The sequence below is a fragment of the Manduca sexta genome, chromosome 16 (genome assembly GCF_014839805.1).
Source record: "Manduca sexta isolate Smith_Timp_Sample1 chromosome 16, JHU_Msex_v1.0, whole genome shotgun sequence".
NCBI lineage: Eukaryota > Metazoa > Arthropoda > Insecta > Lepidoptera > Sphingidae > Manduca > Manduca sexta.
This window is the reverse complement of record NC_051130.1, coordinates 7,429,223-7,448,174: the sequence shown is the minus strand read 5'-3', so window position 1 is coordinate 7,448,174 and position 18,952 is coordinate 7,429,223. Positions and strand designations below refer to the sequence as shown.

The 18,952-nt window shown below is 37.0% G+C and overlaps 2 protein-coding genes across 3 annotated transcripts in view; one reads left to right on the top strand and one right to left on the bottom strand.

Moving 5' to 3' along the window:
* LOC115447759 (nucleolar protein 8) overlaps positions 1-1,540 on the bottom strand; it is an 8,984-nt gene extending 7,444 nt beyond the window's left edge. The window contains exons 1-3 of one of the 2 annotated variants that reach the window (XM_037439353.1): positions 1,210-1,539; positions 809-933; positions 507-585 (exon numbers count right to left, since the gene is read on the bottom strand). In XM_037439353.1, coding sequence (XP_037295250.1) covers positions 507-585; positions 809-933; positions 1,210-1,402 — 397 coding nt within the window. In that variant the 5' untranslated portion in view covers positions 1,403-1,539. Of the gene's footprint in view, positions 1-506; positions 586-808; positions 934-1,209 lie in introns of both variants that reach the window. The other variant, XM_030174971.2, reaches the window with a different exon arrangement.
* Positions 1,541-7,349: 5,809 nt separating this feature from the next.
* Positions 7,350-17,819, top strand: LOC115453898 (solute carrier family 35 member F5). Its single transcript, XM_037439354.1, has 10 exons — positions 7,350-7,770; positions 9,304-9,438; positions 10,188-10,256; positions 11,438-11,530; positions 12,875-13,027; positions 13,712-13,894; positions 14,154-14,301; positions 14,671-14,830; positions 15,157-15,393; positions 15,715-17,819. Exons 1-10 carry the CDS (start codon positions 7,615-7,617, stop codon positions 15,782-15,784), a joined length of 1,404 nt encoding a protein of 467 aa, XP_037295251.1. The 5' UTR covers positions 7,350-7,614; the 3' UTR covers positions 15,785-17,819.
* Positions 17,820-18,952: the final 1,133 nt, after the last annotated feature.

The window sequence follows — 18,952 nt, the reverse complement described above, 5'->3', positions numbered from 1 at the left end:
AAAAATAATTTAAAGTCAATTCATTTTAACGGCAACTTAACTGTAGTTTAGTTCAAACTTCCCAATAATATTAGAAAATTGTTCTATTAAAGATTTTTCAGTGAAATTATTAGTGTTCCTTATGTTGTCCCAATTTACAGAGAAGAAAAAACAATCTACCTCCAATTTTTTTGCAATATTTGTTTTTCAATCATATTTATGTACTAAACAGAATGGGAAGACTCTTTTGTATATTATAAAGTCCAAAAGTAAATTATATAATGGGATGTTGCCCAATCAGGCAATGAATAAATTGAAGTTATCAGGAAATTTTGTAACTTACAACACTAGTAAGTCCAGTTTTGATGATCATTTGCTTCTCCTTAAATTCCTGTCTTTTCTTTTTCATTGACTCCAATCTTTTTTTATCAGAATCTTTCTTTTTCTTATCTCCTTCAGATAATATTTCTTGGCCGACCTCGGTACTATTATCAAATTCAGATTTAACATATTTCTGTTTATGACATCTGATTTTCTTTTACGAGGATTTAATTTGTCACTTAATTTAATTATTGGATTCTTTTTAGGCAACTCTTCCAATTTCTCCTATAAAGTTACAAAAATATCATTATTGTTGACAATTTCGATAAGCGTGTATAATGTTCTTATTTAATGTCTGTAAATCAGAAATACACATTGAGTTTCTCAGTAGATTCATTTGCTTATAAAGAAGTGAAAATGTGTGTAGAGCTAACATAATCTAGGGTTAGTTTTCAAGACTTATAATAGCTCTGAGCCAAACACATGCCCTAATTGAATTGTTAATAACCTTGTTTTCCTCCTTTTTTTGGGTTTCTTGTCTTTCCCTTTGCAAGCGCTCCAGAAAACTTTCACGAGCTCGTGTCACATACAACCTTGCGCCCTTAAAATCTTCGTTTGAAAAATGTTTTATACCTGCATATAGATAAATTAAAATAGTATATATTGATAGACGTTCAGTCATTACATGTTCAACTCTCAACTTCATTGCAATTGAAACTGATGTATTTAATTGTCCTCTGAGTGAATTCACAAGGATAGCAACATGGATAATATGTTATAAAACTAAATAACTATTATATATATACACATGTAAATAGATTGTCGATACTACAGCATTGGGGTAATGACCCTGTAAGTAGTATTAGTTTGATAATAAATAAATAAATAAATGTTTATTCACCAACTTACATGATTCTATATTAAGATTTGAAGAGGAAATAGTTACAAAAGCAAACTTTTTCTGTTCCACTGAAGATCCTGATTTACTTTTTAAATCTACACCAGTTATCTCGCCATAACTTCGAGAAAGCACTTCGCAATTCATTTTCATTTGTATTTTCTGGGAGGTTACCCACAAATAAGCGCGTTCCAGAAGACACATTAGCTATTTCATTAGTATCCTGTGATTTGCACACTGAAAAGTATTTCTCTACAAATATTTCTTCAAAATTTATTTATTGACATGCCTGGAAAAATTGAGGTTATGTTGTGCAGTAGAGGACATAGATAAAAAATGTTTATGTTATCTTTTCTCCTTGATTTATGTTATAAAGAGATAAAGAGAAGTAGTATAAAACAAGAAAGTGTAAATAATTATAATTTTTACTGAATCTCTAGAACAATCATTCATATCAAAATAAAAATCTATTTATTTTGCTAAAACATGCTTTATATTATGATTGAATGTGAATGACAATTGTTTTGACAATATGAATATAATCGATGCCCATCTATCGATAAATTCTTCTTCTTCTTCTTCTTTGATTACTGGCGACGAGCTTGATTATGAAGCTATTCCGCCAATGTCACGTTGTTTCAGACTGCAGATTACTGAGGTATTAATCTGGGTATTAAAGTTGAATGTCTTTATGATGAAGACTTTTGTTAATGGGAGAAGATAAACGAAGGGGATTTGACAGTTCCATAGGATATAACCACTACGTTAAGACAGTTATTGAGTGACAGTTGACTCTCTTTTTTCCCTCGTAGCGTATTGAATTGATGTTTTCCCCAAATGTTAGTGATCTACAACAACATGTATATGATAAGTAGACATCACGCATATAAATATTATTTCAAACCAATAAATAAATAACACCACATGCATTAGATATAACTAAACGTACAGAAACATTTGACACTTATGACTAAAAAGTTAGAAAGGACTTTAGACTTAGACAGTTACCTATGTTATAACTTTATTTTGTTAATTTCTATAAATTTACATAGCTGTCTAACAAAGGGAGAGTCTACTAAGGAGAGGATACACTTGAAACTAGTGGGGCGGGAGACGTTATCAGGAAGAATATTATATAGGGATATCGTAATTTGGGACAATTAAAGAATAAATGATCGGCGCTTCCTTCCTCCAAGCCACATTCACAAAGTGAATGGTCTCTAACCCTTAATTTTGCCAGATGAATCGGGGTGCATGCATGGTCGAAACGAAGACGACAGATAGTGGAAATAGCAGTTTTGTCCAATTGACGGAACTTGAACAAACCATGGTTTGACTGGGATATCTGGAACAATGTCTCCATAGTATTTTCCCTTCACCGATTTAGATACCCGCCACTGCTCATTCCATGTGCGAGTTAGTCGAGTACGTGACAAAAGACATAAGTCTTGGCTGAAGTAATTGTAGTATTCCAAGGAACCACTCTGAGTCGCAAATTTTGCACAGGAGTCCACAGTTTCATTGCCATGAATCCCTTCATGACCCGGAATCCAGGCCAGTACTATTTTAAGGTTATGTAGAGCACACTCAAACAATGTCTGTCTTATTTTTCAACGGTAATAGGGAATTTAGATTTGGAGCGGAATGGATTGGACATTATGGCCTGAAGACTACTTAAAGAGTCGGAAAAATTATAGATTTATCTAATTTATGCGATTGGGCAAATCGAACAGCTTCAAGTATTGCTATAGATTCCCCTGTAAATACAGAGGTACAGGGAGGAGATTTAAAAGAAAGTATGATGCGTGAATTAGGAATCCAAACAGCCGAACCCACGCACGCGTCATCTGATAATTTAGAGGCATCGCAAAACATTGGTAACCAACCCTCCCATTTTGAATTCAATATCTCATTAAAAACAATGTTTGCCTCAATTGTACCTTTATTTATGCCGAAATTGAGAAGGACAGAGGGTTTAAAAATTAGGGCCTTATAAGGAAGGGAGTACAAAGGACTAAGTGAGGATTGGAACGTTGGGCAAGATAATTGAGAAAAACTGCGGAAACTAAGAAGAAGACAAGGCATGGACCGTGGATTACTTGGAAGTGACTGTGAAAGAGTTCTAAGTTTATCTAAAGAGGGTGAGAAGTAGATTGAACAATTTTAAAGAAAAATCTGTCACACAGGTACTGGCGACGGATATGAAGGGGGGGTTCAACGCACTCCACTTGCATGGCATTGATAGGAGTAGATTTCATAGCCCCCATAATTATACGTAAACATCTAGCTTGTATTTTATCCAAACTATTCAAACCTGCCTTATTACAATGGTCTAGCAGAAAACAACCGTAATCCAGGTGACTTCTGATAATTGCATTGTATAGCAATTTTGAGAGTAAGGATGTGACCCCACCAAACTCCAGACAGGGAACGCAAGATGTTAATCATTTTTTCACATTTTTGGGAAATGTAAAGGCAATGGGGGATACCGGTCATCCTCGAATCTAGTATAATGCCTAGAAATTTTGTTTGATAGACCTGAGTAATGACTTCGTCATCAATAAGGATTTTAACAGGGGGAATATTTCTTTTTTTTGTAAACAACACTGAATTGCATTTTGATGTTGATAAAGCAGAGGACTCAGTACTGAACCTTGAGGTAGGCCTTTCCAGACAGTTCTAGGGGTAAGAATGTGTTATTGATTTTAATTACCACTGATCTGCTCGTCATCAAATTAAATATGAAATGTACCATCTTCTCAGGGACACTCAGCTTTAGAAGTTTTTCTCTGAGAACCGGAAGAAGAACATTATCATATGCAGAAGTGATGTCTAAAAAGACACCTAAAAGTACTTCTTTGTTTTGGAAAGAGCGGTAAATATCAGTTGTAAGAATGCTAAGACTGTCTAGAGTACTCATTCCTTTCCTGAATCCAAACTGCGTATCTGACAATTTGCCTGAGTTCTCCATGAACCAATCCAATCGATGTTTGAGCAAATGTTCTGAAATTTTAAGTAATATAGAGGAGAGGGCTATGGGTCTATATGAAGAAGAGTGAAGAGGATTTTTACCTGGTTTGAGAAGAGGTATAATAATTTGTGTTTTCCATGCATCGGGAACAACACCAGTTTCAAAAAAATGATTAATCAGTTTTAGGTAAAACTGTTTGCAGTTATCATTAGCTCTTGTCAAGAATGAATAGGGAATGCCATCAAGCCCAGGAGAAGAGTCGACAAGGCCGTCTAAAGACAATTGCAATTCTTCAAACGAAAATGGGGATGCTAGGGGGTGAGTTGAAGGAAGAGGAGGATATAAGAGGGGAAGACAGGAAAAGTCTGGGACTGAAGGAGGGGCAATTTTAGAAGCAAATGAGTCGATCCAAGTGGAAGGATCATTGGATGGGGTATTAGAAAAATTACGGGCAGATCTAAACCTTTTTATTTGACTCCAAACATATGATGAAGGGAATTTGGGTGACAGACTTTCGCAAAACCGCATCCAACCCTGCTTTTTAAGGGATAATAATCTGCGGGAACGGGCCGACATTTGTTGAAAAGAAATGAAATTCTCTGTCGTCATTGAAGAGTTATATTTAATTTCAGCTTTGTGGCGTTGGTGAATAATGCTCGTGCACTCTGCATCCCACCATGGCGGCGACTTTTTGGATGATTTGCCTTTTTTAAGTGGAATGTGAGAGTCTGCAGACGAAGAAATCGCCTCAACTAATATATTATATGCATCTAAAGGGTGTAAATTACTATTGCCAGATATAACATTTAATTGAGAATCGAGGGATGCTACATATGATGGCCAGTCAGCCCCAGATAAACGATATTTGAGGAGAGGGGAGAAGGGATTTTGAAGAGGAAAATTAAGTGGGACGGAGATAACAATTGGAAAATGGTCACTGCTAAAACTGTGGGGACTTATTTCCCAATGTAGTAGAGACGCAAGAGATGCAGAACAAATGGATAAATCTACAACACTCTTTGGATTCTGAGAAGGGTAAACACGACGGGTAGGAGACCCATCATTGATAACACAAAAATTAAAATCATCCAATATTTCGAGAAGAGGAAAGGAGACACGGTCACACCGATAGGACCCCATGATGTATGGTGGCAATTAAAATCGCCCATGATTATAATAGGACTAGGAAGGGAAGATAAAATAGAACGAAGTTCAAGGAATATGAAGGAAGAAGGATGAGGGATGTAAATAGAAACAAAAGAAATGTTAAAACACCTCACAGCCACGACATTAAAGTTTTGACTATGAGGAGGAACAGCTAACTGGGTATAAATGAGGGACTGACTTACAAATAAAGCACTTCCCCCATAGCCATCGTCCCTGTCATCCCGAAAACCTGCAAACCCAGGGACTCGAAAATGAGAGCCGGGGACAAGCCAAGTCTCGGAAATAGCAAGGATAGATGGGGAATATTTAGAAATCATAAGAGAAATTTCATGATTCTTATTGCGGATACTCTTACTGTTCCACTGAAGAATCTTTATTGGATCCATTGTTAACAAGGGAAAAAATTAATTGTAATTTATTGGCAACGTTGGTCGGTAGGCAATCAGAATATGTGGATATAATAGTGAATACTAGATTTATAAGACCTTCTAGAAGGTTACTTTCTGGGAGAGAGTCATCTACAGGAGTATTCAAAGCGCAGCCATTTGGTTGTGAAGAGGCAGGATCAGAAGTAATATCAGAATGTAACACTCTATTATAGCTCTTACCTAATGGGACTCGGGATCGAGGGGAGGAGAAAGTAGTTTTATTGTATGAAGAACGTTCAGGAGGTGAATTATTGGGTGAAGGAGAAGGCATATTAATTGGGGAAGATAGATTAGGAGCAGCTTTGATAGCTTGTGAATAAGAGTTATTAGGTTTAAAATGGGAGGATGCCATGTCGTAAGACACATTGTCCCTAGACATGAGCATTTTTATATTTTTTTGTCTGTCATGTTCAGGACAGCTTTTGTGTGTGGCAAAATGACTACCAGAACAGGAAGTACATTTAGCAGATTGCATGTCCACCGAGCATGAGTCACCTGGGTGTGGAAGAGAACATTTATAACATCTAGTTTTTGACCGACATTGGATTTTAATGTGACCAAAACCGCAGCAGTTAAGACATTGAATTGTGGGAAGTATATATATATCCACAGGAAGAGAGTTATAGAAGTAATATACGTAAGAGGAATAATTTTTGTGACAGAAATGTAATTACAATAGTTTGAGTTGGTAGCCAACTAGGAGCACCATCTGTAATTACCTTTCTGCTGAGTCGTCTCGCTTTAATCGCTTTACCACATCCATCTGGAACTTCTATGTATTTAATGAAGTCATCCATGGAAACCTCAACAGGAATTCCTCGAACTACTCCCAACCGGGTCACATTGTATGAGGGGATTGAAGAAACATAATTATTGAGTGATAAAGTAGGATTAATTAAAAAATTATTTGCGTCAACAGCAGTAAGAAATTCAATAGAAATTCTATTGCGACCCACTTTTTTTACCCCATTTTTCATTATGTTTGGTATTTTATGCTTGAACAAAAACTGGCCAAAATTAATGGGTCTGATGGTCGATCCAGATGAAGGATCAGTTTCAACACGAGACACATGAACGATAAATGGTCCTGTGCTTGAATCAGGGTAAGAACTCAAAAGTTCCTTGTAACTTGTGTGAGTGAATGAGGTTTGAATGGAAGGGCATTCAAGGACCGGTTGTGCTGAACTATTTTTTTTGGTAGGGATGATTGTCTCCGAGGAGTCATCGCTTTGGCGTTTAAAGGCCGATTGTCTAGCCACACTAGTATCAGGGTGCAGGGAGGAAATAACATCCATAGCAACCGTTTGGGAAATATCCGGGGGATCGGGGGGGTCCGGAGGTGATATGTCCATTGTTACTATATGAGATAGTAACAAGGACTAATTAATACACAAAAACACTTACCGACACCACTAAGAATATACAGAACACAATTCAATAGGAATTATAGTAATATAGAGATTTCCTGATTTTTTTTGAAAGGTTTAAATACAGAATCCCACTGACTCGTGTATCAGCTACCCTCAAAAAACATCTATCGATAAAGACTGTTCTTGATGCTAATCTACCTACTTGACAAATGCGAAATGACAAGTGACATTGACAATATTGTGACCAAACGGTGTTAATGGTTTACAAATTCCGTAATTTATCGAAAAAATTTAAAATCACATTGATTTTCGTCGTATAACTGTTGTTACAACTTCGTTAATAACCACTCTTGGGAAACATGAAACTATACAAGTAAATAACGTCCTACACTCTGATAATTTGATATGTTGTGTGAAACTATGAACTGAAGCAATTTATCTATTTAAAAATAACATTTTCTGTACTATAAATCTGCCTTCATGTTGATCCTTTGTCATAATTATTTTCGCGTATATTCCAATAACAAAAACAATAAAGATGATGTTCAACACTTTAATAAAAGGAAATATGCCTTTGGTGTATTCATTTTGTTACTGGCTGTTGTCTTGTGGGTGGTTTCATCTGAGATGACAAAAGTAAGTGTTTATTATTATTCATATGTTGTCTTTCCTGGTTACTAAATTATAAAGGGTAAATTCATAATTGATGGTATAAAAAATCTTATCATTAGTTATATCTTAATTTTTTTATATGTTAATGACTTTTTAATTACATCGTTTTTACTTATGATGTAACTGTAATTTGTAGCATAAAATAGTGTTTTTCATCAACTGAACAAACAAAAGACTTCTAATTATAATGATTCACATTATCTCACCTGATGACATTCATATTAGACTCTTATTTGCTATAAATTTTATAACATTATGTGCTTATTGTAATAATATGCACACAATGCAACTAAACTGCTATTTTAAAACATCTGATTACAAAAAGTGAAAAATGTTTATGAAAACAAAGCCTACTTTCTACAATATGCAATATCTTTGATTATTAGCATGTATCTTAAGGATAAATACTTTGAAATTTTATTATATAAGTGGCAAACTACTATAGAGCTTTATTCTGCTCTAGGAAGGTCTATCATATGTCTAGGTACCACTGTAACATATATTTTGACTGTTAAGCGGCAATATTCATGCCCCATTGTGCTCCAATCTGAACATTTTACCCATTATAATTACTGGACAGTAGCAGAGTTAACGGGTTATGTGTAAGGATATCGAACACAAAGGAGGGCCACACAATAATAATTGCAATTCAAAGTTTTGTATAGTGTTACTACTCTCTATTTATTCAGTTTTATATAGAAAGATTCTTTTACCATAACACATTTTATTAACATCATAATAGATGATTTTTTCTATTGCTATAATGAATTGCCAAAATACTTTATGCAAGTATAAGCTGCATTAACTCTATCATAATTTTTAAAATGTGTCCAAGGTCAAAAAATGGTGTCTTATTAACACTTAGCCATCTCTCCAGTTTCTCATGAAGCAAAATATATAGTATGCTGATATTTTCACAGAATATATTTTATTATATCCAATATGTTACCAATTAGCTTTTATTTGCATATTTGCCCTTAATAATAACCATCCCGGGATAAAAAGATGTCTATCACACATAAGAAAAATGTAGCTATTAGTAAAAGCTTTTACAAAATTACTTAAGAAGTTTTTGAGTTCATTCACTACAAACAAATATTTAAAAAAAAATGTTTAAATACAAAAAGTTGCACAGTATTAATCTTTTAATGAATTTGTTTGACTTGTATGTGACCTTTCCTAATATATTGTTTCAAGATATTCTATGCTGTATTCTCACACAACACAGTTTTTATCACAAATATAATAAACTCATAACAATATTCATATTATAAACATTTTTAATATGTGAAAACCTAATTGATGAGCAAAATTATTTTTGAGATATTGAGTTATACTAATTGCAAATATACACATATATACAATAGTCGCTTAAAAGAAATAATAGGTCTATCTATTTCTTTCACCACTTAAGTTCAATTTTACAATACTTTTTTTTTCTGTATTTGTATAAATTAGTATTTTAAGAAAAGCAATATATCTATTTTTTGTTTTCAGTATTTGTACATAGAAAAAAATCTGGAGAGACCTTTTCTTGTGACGTACGTGAGAAGTTCGCTGCTGTTTATTTATCTTATAGTTTTATGTTTTTCACCACCAACTCGGGATCCTTGCCGGCCAGCTGATTATACTGTAAGTGTTTACAAATGGTGATGTCATTTTATTATTGTGTTCTCTTTGGCATTATATTTAATACAATCGCTACTTACAACCAAACACTATTCTTTTACCCAAATTTCATTGCCAAGTTAGACGATGAAGATTTTTTAAATATTTTCTTACATTACTTAGGTCTTAGAACCTTGTAATTAAGATTACATTCATTGTATAACATGATTTACTATCTCATAATAGTCTTGTAATTTTGAGATAATTCTGACATAAAATAATATTATTTTATACCCAACAGTAGATTTTGCTTTGAGAATTTATAATAGAAAAAATTTCATTAAGGGCTTATGGCCACAATTTTTCTTAAACTAATTACACAGAAAAACGTTTTAATACGCGTGATCTCAGTTTGTCTGTTCCTGTCGCGTCTTCAGCTTGTACGTCCCTGTCTAAATCTTAACGAAGTTTTACACTTTAAGCGCGCCATAAACTCGTTTAAAACACATGATGTCCATAGGGCAATTTATGAATAACTAACAGCCGTTTTCAATCCCAAAACTCTATCTTTAATTCGATTCTGAGAATCAACAATCAAAATAAATCATTTGTAAGCATTTAAAAAAAAACTGTTCTGAATGGTCCATTTCTGAGTTCGATAGTAAAAAGCGACTGGGGTCGTTATTGGAATTGGCGTAAGCGTGCCGTTCTAAGATTTTTTTTTAATGATACATCCACCAACCTATAAATCAACAGTTGTTGGTTATTTTCAGCAATTATTAGAACCAACTGCAGAAACAGATGATGAGAATTATTTCAACGATTCAAGCAATACCAGCCTGGTAAGTAATATTTTTATAATAGAAGAGAAAGAGGTATGGTGTCGGGCCTGATAATCATAAATTTTTTTATAGGGAAGTAAGTGACTGCATCATCGTTATATTATAATCATTGTATGCCCCATTCAACCCTACTAAATAAAGACGGCTGCTTTCAGTTCTGACTGACCCAGAGGACGATATCACACTGGCTATTTGTCGCCAAAATGAGTTTTTAAAACTCCAACACTCAACATGATCGTAGTTTGGTCGTCGCCGCCAAAATCTTCAGCTATTCCCTGTCCCCCCGACCCTTCTAATAGTTCCGGCCCGCGTACCGACGAATACGGTTATGGATAGATTGTTTACAACGCTCATCCCATAAACTTTGATGTGTCATCCTCTTCAGTGGCGTCCTGAGCCGAGGTTCGTAACAAGTTAGTGGGTTGCCCTCAGCATAGTCACTTCATTTTTCAAGGGTTGCTTGCGCCTAAAGCTCTCACCAAAAAGTCCGGTGTATTTGTATATAAGTTGACCCTTGTCGGGCTAACAAACGTAAGGCAGGTTAAAAAAGGGTATATTATGCAATATTAAGAATTGGAATCCGTATAAAAGTAGATAATCTACTTTTCCCCATCATTCGCATATCAAATTACGGGGGACCACTGATAAGACAAGGACTCGATAATCAATAGCGGAGGGTGAAGTGAACTAACATACAGCGATTAATTAATAGATAGATTTTTATTTTATGTACCTGGCATGTGACAAAGATTCTTATCTTAAATTTAAAACAGGTTGGGACTTTTATTAAACTTAAGGCGGCAATCGGAGACTATACGCTCGTAATAGTCATTAGAGTTCCTACTTCCTGTTACTGGCTAGCGGCCGTTTTCAATAAACGATCTCAATCTTCAATCCGATTCTGAGAATGGACTAATCAAAATAACTCATTTGTAATGTCAAAAAAACTTTGCTGTGATTAGTCCATATCAAGGTAGATCGAAAAAAGCGATTAGGATCGATTATTCAAAGTGGCGGTAAGTCGGAATTGCAATCCCGTTATTGAGAGGTTTATAATTTGAAGTCTTGGTTGATATTGCTATTGTTTCTGGTTAATCCTGATGCTTACCATTAAGCAAGCAATCTGAATGACTTATCATGAATTGTACAAAAAATAGTAATTTTATACATATTGTTAATAGGGTGACTCCACATTTGTGCCAGTCCGTGCAGGAGAGACCACAGATAGTGACGATGCGGCGCCCAGGGCTGTTCGATTCAACAAAGTGGCAGAGGTAAGAAATGTTTGTATAATAATATGTTAGCGGTTAGCTGTATTAGCAGTTGGCTACATCTCTTTATATTAATTTGCCTTGTGTGTAGCCACAAGGCGAATTCATAATAAGGACTGACTCGACTAAATCCAGTGTGAAGAATATTGTACACCTATATAGAAATAACAATTACCCTTTTGAAACAGAATGACATTTACTTATAAAGGTCAACTTTCTATTACTAAATAATTGTCAGTAATGGAAATGTTTGAAGTTTAAGATTTGATATTATAATTTTTCATAAACTGGCTGATGTTTTGTCGACATGGCGTAGGTATTTTGTTCTATACAAATTACCATTAGCTCTCGTAATTATTGCAAGTCTCGAAGGAAACCATTGCCATGAACTTAAGCCATTGCAATTTATGCCAATAATTATAGATTGTTAAAGGAAAAATAATATTTTCCTTATGTTCCTTTATCTACTTGGTTGGTTAGTATTGCTAATTTAATTATAGACAACTTGTAAAATAAGCGCAACGAAATAGTCGCGGAATATAAAATACTATCTTCTCTTTTATAAATATGAAGATTTGCTATAATATTCTTTTTACACGAGAACAAAATTATTTAATATTAATTTGATTAAATTAACATTTCGCAATCATTATGTCAAGGTTGTATCTCGGTGAAATCTCGTTCTTATTAATTTATCAACAATTTTGTAACAATGGTTACTACATAAATAAAAACCTGTTTTACTAATAGTTAGGTGATCAATGTAAATAACGCTAAATAACTTATTGTTCAGTATTCGAAAACTTATAACGTGAGAGCTATACAGGCTTTCAAATCAAGCTAAACCGCTGTGTTAATCATGGATATTTCGGCCTTTAAAATTTAATATGACGAAATTTTAAAGGCCGAAATATCCATGATTATTAATTATTTTTACGTTTTTCTTTCAACTGCGAGAACTAATCACTAACTAGACGTGAATTTAAATTCTTTACTTGCCAATACTTGTTTAGTTACCCAGATTAAAGCCGAAACAAAATGTATGAAAATGGACCTTGAGCTACCACCTTAATGCATGTTTTTTCTCGCCTTTGATGCTACTTTTAATTTACACGAGTTTATTTATGGTGGATTTCCATCAGTATATTTTATGTATAGATACTACAATACATAAAAGTCCTTTATACATTTGGTTAAAGAACTTTATTCACATAAAATTATTCGTTTCACAAACTTGTTTTATCACTCATCAGTGAGTTTATCACATGTTTAGATAAACGAATGGGTGATTTGTAACGTAATATGTGATTGCTGGATTTATTTATTTAATTCGTGGATGTTGGGTAGGTGCGCGTAATGTCGGCGGCAATGGCCAGCGAGGCGCTGTTGGCGCGTTTGTCGTGGGCGGCGTCGGTGCGCGCGTCGGAGCATGCGCAGCGCCGCGCCGCCGCCGCCGCTACAAGACGGCACCTCCGCCTCGCTGTACTCTTCTCCGTTCCTGTGAGTATATCCTTAATATTTTGGTGACCCTGTAGTTAGTTACCTACCCATTCCGTACGCATCTTCTCATTCAGCGTAAATTGGGCTCGGCGAATCAAATCAGGTCACCTCAATTCGCGTGGCTGCATCCATTAATGTGCCACATCGCCGAGCCGAAACACTGTGTATTAAAATAAATGCGGTTCGATTAGGCACGCTACGATAGTGAGGGTCTACTTCGAAAAACGAACGTCGAAATGTCGCGTTGGTCCGAAACGAAGAAACGACAAACTTCGGTTTTAACTTTACTACCAAATTACTTCGGATCCGTGACCGTTTTGTAGCTTACCTTAGTGGTAGAATAAATTTCCTGTATATTTTATTGGAGAAAGTACTGGAATTTTATCCTCGCAGATGGTTTTAAAAAGGGATCGTATAAGTTCTTACAAATTCCATGTCCGAAATATTGAGATGAATCGATAGTATCTTTCGTCGAATCCGTCATCGGATCCGTAACACTTCGCAGTAACAAAATGTGCGATCCATCATACGAAACTACGGATTTCGTTTTTCGAATTAGACCCTCTGTTCTTGTCGACGCCAACTTTTCGTGTAAAAAAATCATAACAGTTAAAGTCCGCTCGTGAATATCTTTAGCTTGGGCAAATAAATATTAGAGAATATGTTTTTTTTTGCACTTTCTAGTGGTTCATATCAAACTATCTGTACCGGCTGAGCTTACTATACACGAGCACAAGCTCGGCGACGATCTACACGTCGACGGCGGGCGCGTTCGCTCTGTCGCTCGGCGCGGTGTTCGCGCAGGTGCCCAACGACCGCTTCACCTTCTCCAAATGTGTCGCCGTGCTGCTCACTGCTGCCGGCCTGGTGAGTGAGTCTACCTTTACCACCTGAGCCTAGTTAGTTAGATTAGACTAAAATGTAGATAAAAAGTTAGAAAAGGATTAACAGGAATTGTCAATGTCTTTAGTATTGTAATTCTGGCTTTCGAGTTTAGTATGTGACTGTTATAAAATTAATATTGACCTTCAAATGGTACCCTCAAATATTTGCTATCGTTATTTCTCTCTCCTTATAAACTGACGCTAAATGTAATTTTACTTATAATGTTTATTTATGTCAATAGGTGGTGCTAGGTGTGTCAGAAAGTCACCAAAGCAATTGGACTGCGGTTTTGGCGGCGCTTGGTTCAGCTTTGTGCTACGCGATACATCTGCTGCTATTCCGCAGGGAGCTGAGGAAGGGAGACGGCATAAATTCACCTTTACTCGTCGGTGAGTAAATAAAAACCGCGAATACACTCGCTTCATCTAATAATAATGATGATTGTTATTTACAGTCACCCTTTTAAGTTTTATTCATCTCGTTTTAACAGCATTAAATGTCGACACTCGACAACCAAGACATACGAAGGACGCAAAATGTTACGATGTCATTGTGAACAGATAGAGGCACGAGTCGTGAGCACTCTCGGGATTGCGTCGGTTTAACGTTCAACGCGACAAAGTTTTGGCGTGATTGGTTTGTTAGTGGATGCTCGTTGTGTGTTGGCTCATATGACACTTTCTTTAAGTTTTGCATGCGTGTTCGCTCGCCTTCACCACTGTTCATTATGTTCATTGATGGTGGCGGTGTGTGCGCAGGCGTGGTGGGGTGCGTGTGCATGGTGGTGTGGTGGGCGGGCGGCGCGGTGCTGGCGGCGGCGGGCGTGGAGCGCGCGGCGCTGCCCCCGCAGCGGCTGTGGCCGTGGCTGCTGCTCGACGCCGCGCTCGGACCGCTGCTCTTCGACTCGCTCTGGCTGTGGTCTGTACTTTATACATAGTGCGCGATTCTGTTGTTTCTAATATGTTTTTTTTAATGTACAGGATGTAGGTATATATGTTTAATCTGTGTTCAATTAGACTAAAAAAATATATTTATTTTTGTGAGTGAATTTAATGAATATAATAATAATATCAGCCCTGTATTATATACTCGCCCACTGCTGAGCACGGGCCTCCTCTACTACTGAGAGGGAGAATAATGAGTGATGTTGACTAATGAATATACTTACATTATTTAACAAAAAAAGTAATTGTTAAGGAGTGTAGTGTTTAATGTTTAGTATACACTAGTAGATGTTTGTGTAGGGGCCGGTCGCTGACGTCGTGGCGCACGGCGACGGGCATGCTGTGGTGCGCGGCGCCGCTGGCGGCGGTGGCGGAGGCGTGGCGCGGCGCGGCGGGCGCGGGCGGCGCGGCGGGCGGCTGGCGCGGCGCGGGCGCGCTGCTGGCGGCGGCGCTGGCGGCGGCGGGCGGCGCGGCGGCGTGTCTGCGCCTGCCCGCGCTCACGCTCACCGAACGGCTGCGCGCCGCTGACGGATTCTCGTCAGTACACACACTCAATACTTTTATTATAAGGCCTTGTTCTCACGCCACCTATTTCGGTAATTTCCTAGGAAATGAGCAAAGGATTCCGACACCGACGATCGAGCAACAGCGTTAGTTTTCCTGTGAAATTAAAAGTAATTTTCAAATGTATATTTTGATAGTTATTAATACTAATATTGCTTAACAACATCATTAATTGACAATATGCCAAATCGAATACTGTAACTCCATTTTATCGATATACGTTAAAACTTTACTAAGAGATTGCTCATTTCAACACTTAACAACAGTGTCTAACAACTCTTTATACATCCACAGAGCGTTAAGAAACATACCCGACCTGGACGAGCAGTCAGAAGCGTTGATGTCGTCGGACGAGCCGACGTAGCACAACTTGCAGCGCTTTTTCTGAGAGAGAAGCCGCTTCGAGTCTGACCTCCACTCGTCTTACACCCAAATTGTACTGGCTGTTAGCGTAGTATAAGTAGGTTTACACAATAGGTGCCAGCTAGACTATAAATTAGGGTTGTCAGAACTTCCTAAACTCAAACATGAACTATCGATGTCTAATATGTAAACCAACCATCTTTCGACATCAACCATCCACCTACTATCGTCACTATAAAAAGAAAAACGAACAAGTGACTTATAAGTGGAAATAAAACGCTACAATGCGTAACGTATGGCAACCCTATTTTAGAGGGATTTTGATATCGATAATTACCTTTTCCCTCGTTCTAGCTGCAGCCCTGGTCACAAACTTATTGAAATTGTTACACGGTAGATCTGTGTTATTAATATGTAGATTTACTTTGTTAATCTCATATCAAACTAGTCCTATGCGACTATTGGTATTACTAACGGAAATGTGAAATTGTAGGTCGATAATTTATTGTAAATATCGATACTTGGCTCTAGTGTTATTATTCTAAAATCACTTGTATCGACGTATTCAAATGACTATACATGTATTTTTTAGTTATGTTAAATTAAAAAAAAAATGTTAATAGCATTTTTGACTCGATACTCATTATCGGACTTTATAACACTTTGATGAGAAATTAAGAATGTGGTAAGTTTTTTTTACTATGAAAGTATTAGAATATGTATTTAAAATTATGTGACACATGTTACATTGCTAGTAGTGCTCTTTTAGAGGTATTCGGGTTAATATATTACTATGACTAAAATATAAACAATGTTCTTGATTACCTGTATTTTTGGGGTGCAATATTCTATTAATCAAGTGTAAAACGTTGGTAGACTTTCTTCAACAAAATTCCTTTCCAATAAAAATTGCCCTTATGTTATTCGCCAAGCAACAAAATCAAGACCACTAAGAAAAACTCATATTTTTTCACGTATAGCATAGATGGATATTATAACTTTTCTTATTTTTTTAAACATAGGTCAGATACTCTGTTCATAGTAGTTATCACAATATATCAGGTATAAGGCAATGTGCACATGTGAGCGCAAGAAATACACGATTTGTAAAGAAATTTAATGATATAAGTTCAATAGTGTAGATTAATCTATCGTGTGAAGTTTCATAACTCTACTAATATTAACTATAAAATTTTGAATGCTGATCTTATTTCTTTCAACCCTCTATAGGACACATTATTAAATTAAATATAAATGTTACAGAAAATTTGGTAGGTTTTTCAAAAATTCTACTATTCGATCACAAAAATGCTTCTGGTATATTTATGTTGTTCTTAAAATGTATATGTAATATGTGGACCCTTATTAGACGGTTGATAGGTTTTCATTAGGTGTTAATTTATTTAGTATTTTCGAAAATAAGTTTTTGTTCTGATTTTTACGTCTTGAAGTAGATTTTCAGAAATTTCTGCTTGCAACACTGTTATAACTATTGCGCTAATTGCGTTTGTTATTGCAAGTGTTTTTAACCCCTAACCACAGACAGTTATTTGTACATTTTTTTTTTAAATTTTGGAGCTAAGATATTTCACCATATTAAAATATTTATACTAATTTAATTAACACCTGGTATATCGTATAATTTTCTCTCGCTTTAAAATCTTGACAGGTTTAAGCTCATAGTTACTATTTTACATAAATGTGTAAATTGTAGAATTGTAATTAAAACAAATATACCTAAACTACTACTTGTGCATTTCACAAACGGGTTCTAAATGGCATTCTATGCTTTCCTTTACACACTTACTTTATTTTCAATGTTATTGTGCGTAATGTTGAAATAATTTTCCGCCTGCTTTCGACTGTGCATTTTTCTCGCCATTCATAGTCCCGTTATGGAATTGCACGTGTTATGGTCGGCGTCTATTTACGCTCGCAGCACCAGACAATCCCTGTCTGTTCAGAATAGAATACGCATTGAAAATAAATCTTAATTTATGTGCAATAGAGAACATTAAAAAAATAATTTGAGTTGTCGCTTGGGTGTGTGCTTTGAGTGCCTCGTCGGGGCAGGAAAATAATGCCAAAAAAAACACTGAGTAACTAATATGATTTTTTATATCACTATAACATTAAGTACTACCATGAACAAAAAAAAAACAGTATAGGCTCAAGCGTACGAGTCGCGCCCGCGCGCGCTTCCACCCCGGGAGAGAGTTATTCGGGCACTGGGGGAGCGCGGAGCGATGAACGCGGGCGCAAACCGTAGGCTTTTGAGCGGGGTGCGAGGGGTGGTGCGAGGGGTGGCGCGAGGGGTGGTGGCGCGTGATGCCGCTGTATACTATGGCGGCGTGCTACAGCCTCCCCCTCCAAGTCACGGCTACGTCTCGGACGGGACTTGGCATCAACTTTCAGGGGCCGGCCCCTCTTACGGCGCGAAACCAATTCTCCCTTAGCTAGATAAGGCGTCAGGGAGCTGACATGGTACTTCCCTAGCAGAACCCCATCTCTATCTTCAATTTCATAAGACGTAGGGCTCACGAGTCTGCGTACGCGATAAGGACCCTCGCGTCGAGGACCGAATTTCGCCGTGTAACCCTGTGCACATGAACTGAGCCGATGGCTCTCCAATAATATAAGATCGCCCATCTGATAACGGGGACCTTCACGACGACTCTTGTCAGCCGTGGCTTTGCGACGTTCCTGCTGCTGCCGTACTCTTGCGGCAAGCCTTGGCAAAAGTGTAGCAAACTTCTTTAAATAGGGAGTGATTTGTGGAACGAACTTTTCTTGCTCAATCACTCGGCCCAAATCACAACTCACTTCAATGGGGAGACCGCAGCTCTCGCGCGAAGTTAAGAAAGGAGGCCGTCTGGCCTGTACCCTGGTTATAGGAGGTGTTCAATACAAATCGTACCGCTGGCAATGCACCGACCCAGTTGCGGTGTTCGGGTCCTACCATCATAGCCAACGCTTGTTTCAGGTCACGATTCTTTCGTTCAGCTGGGTTGGCCTCGGGGTGATAAGCAGGTGTTAAGCTCTGCTTTACGCCGAGCACAAATAACGCTTTCTGCATTACAGCTGACACAAACTGCGTACCATTGTCACTGATGATTCGGCGCGGAAGGCCGTAACGAAGAAATATTTCTTCAACCAGAATCTTCGCACA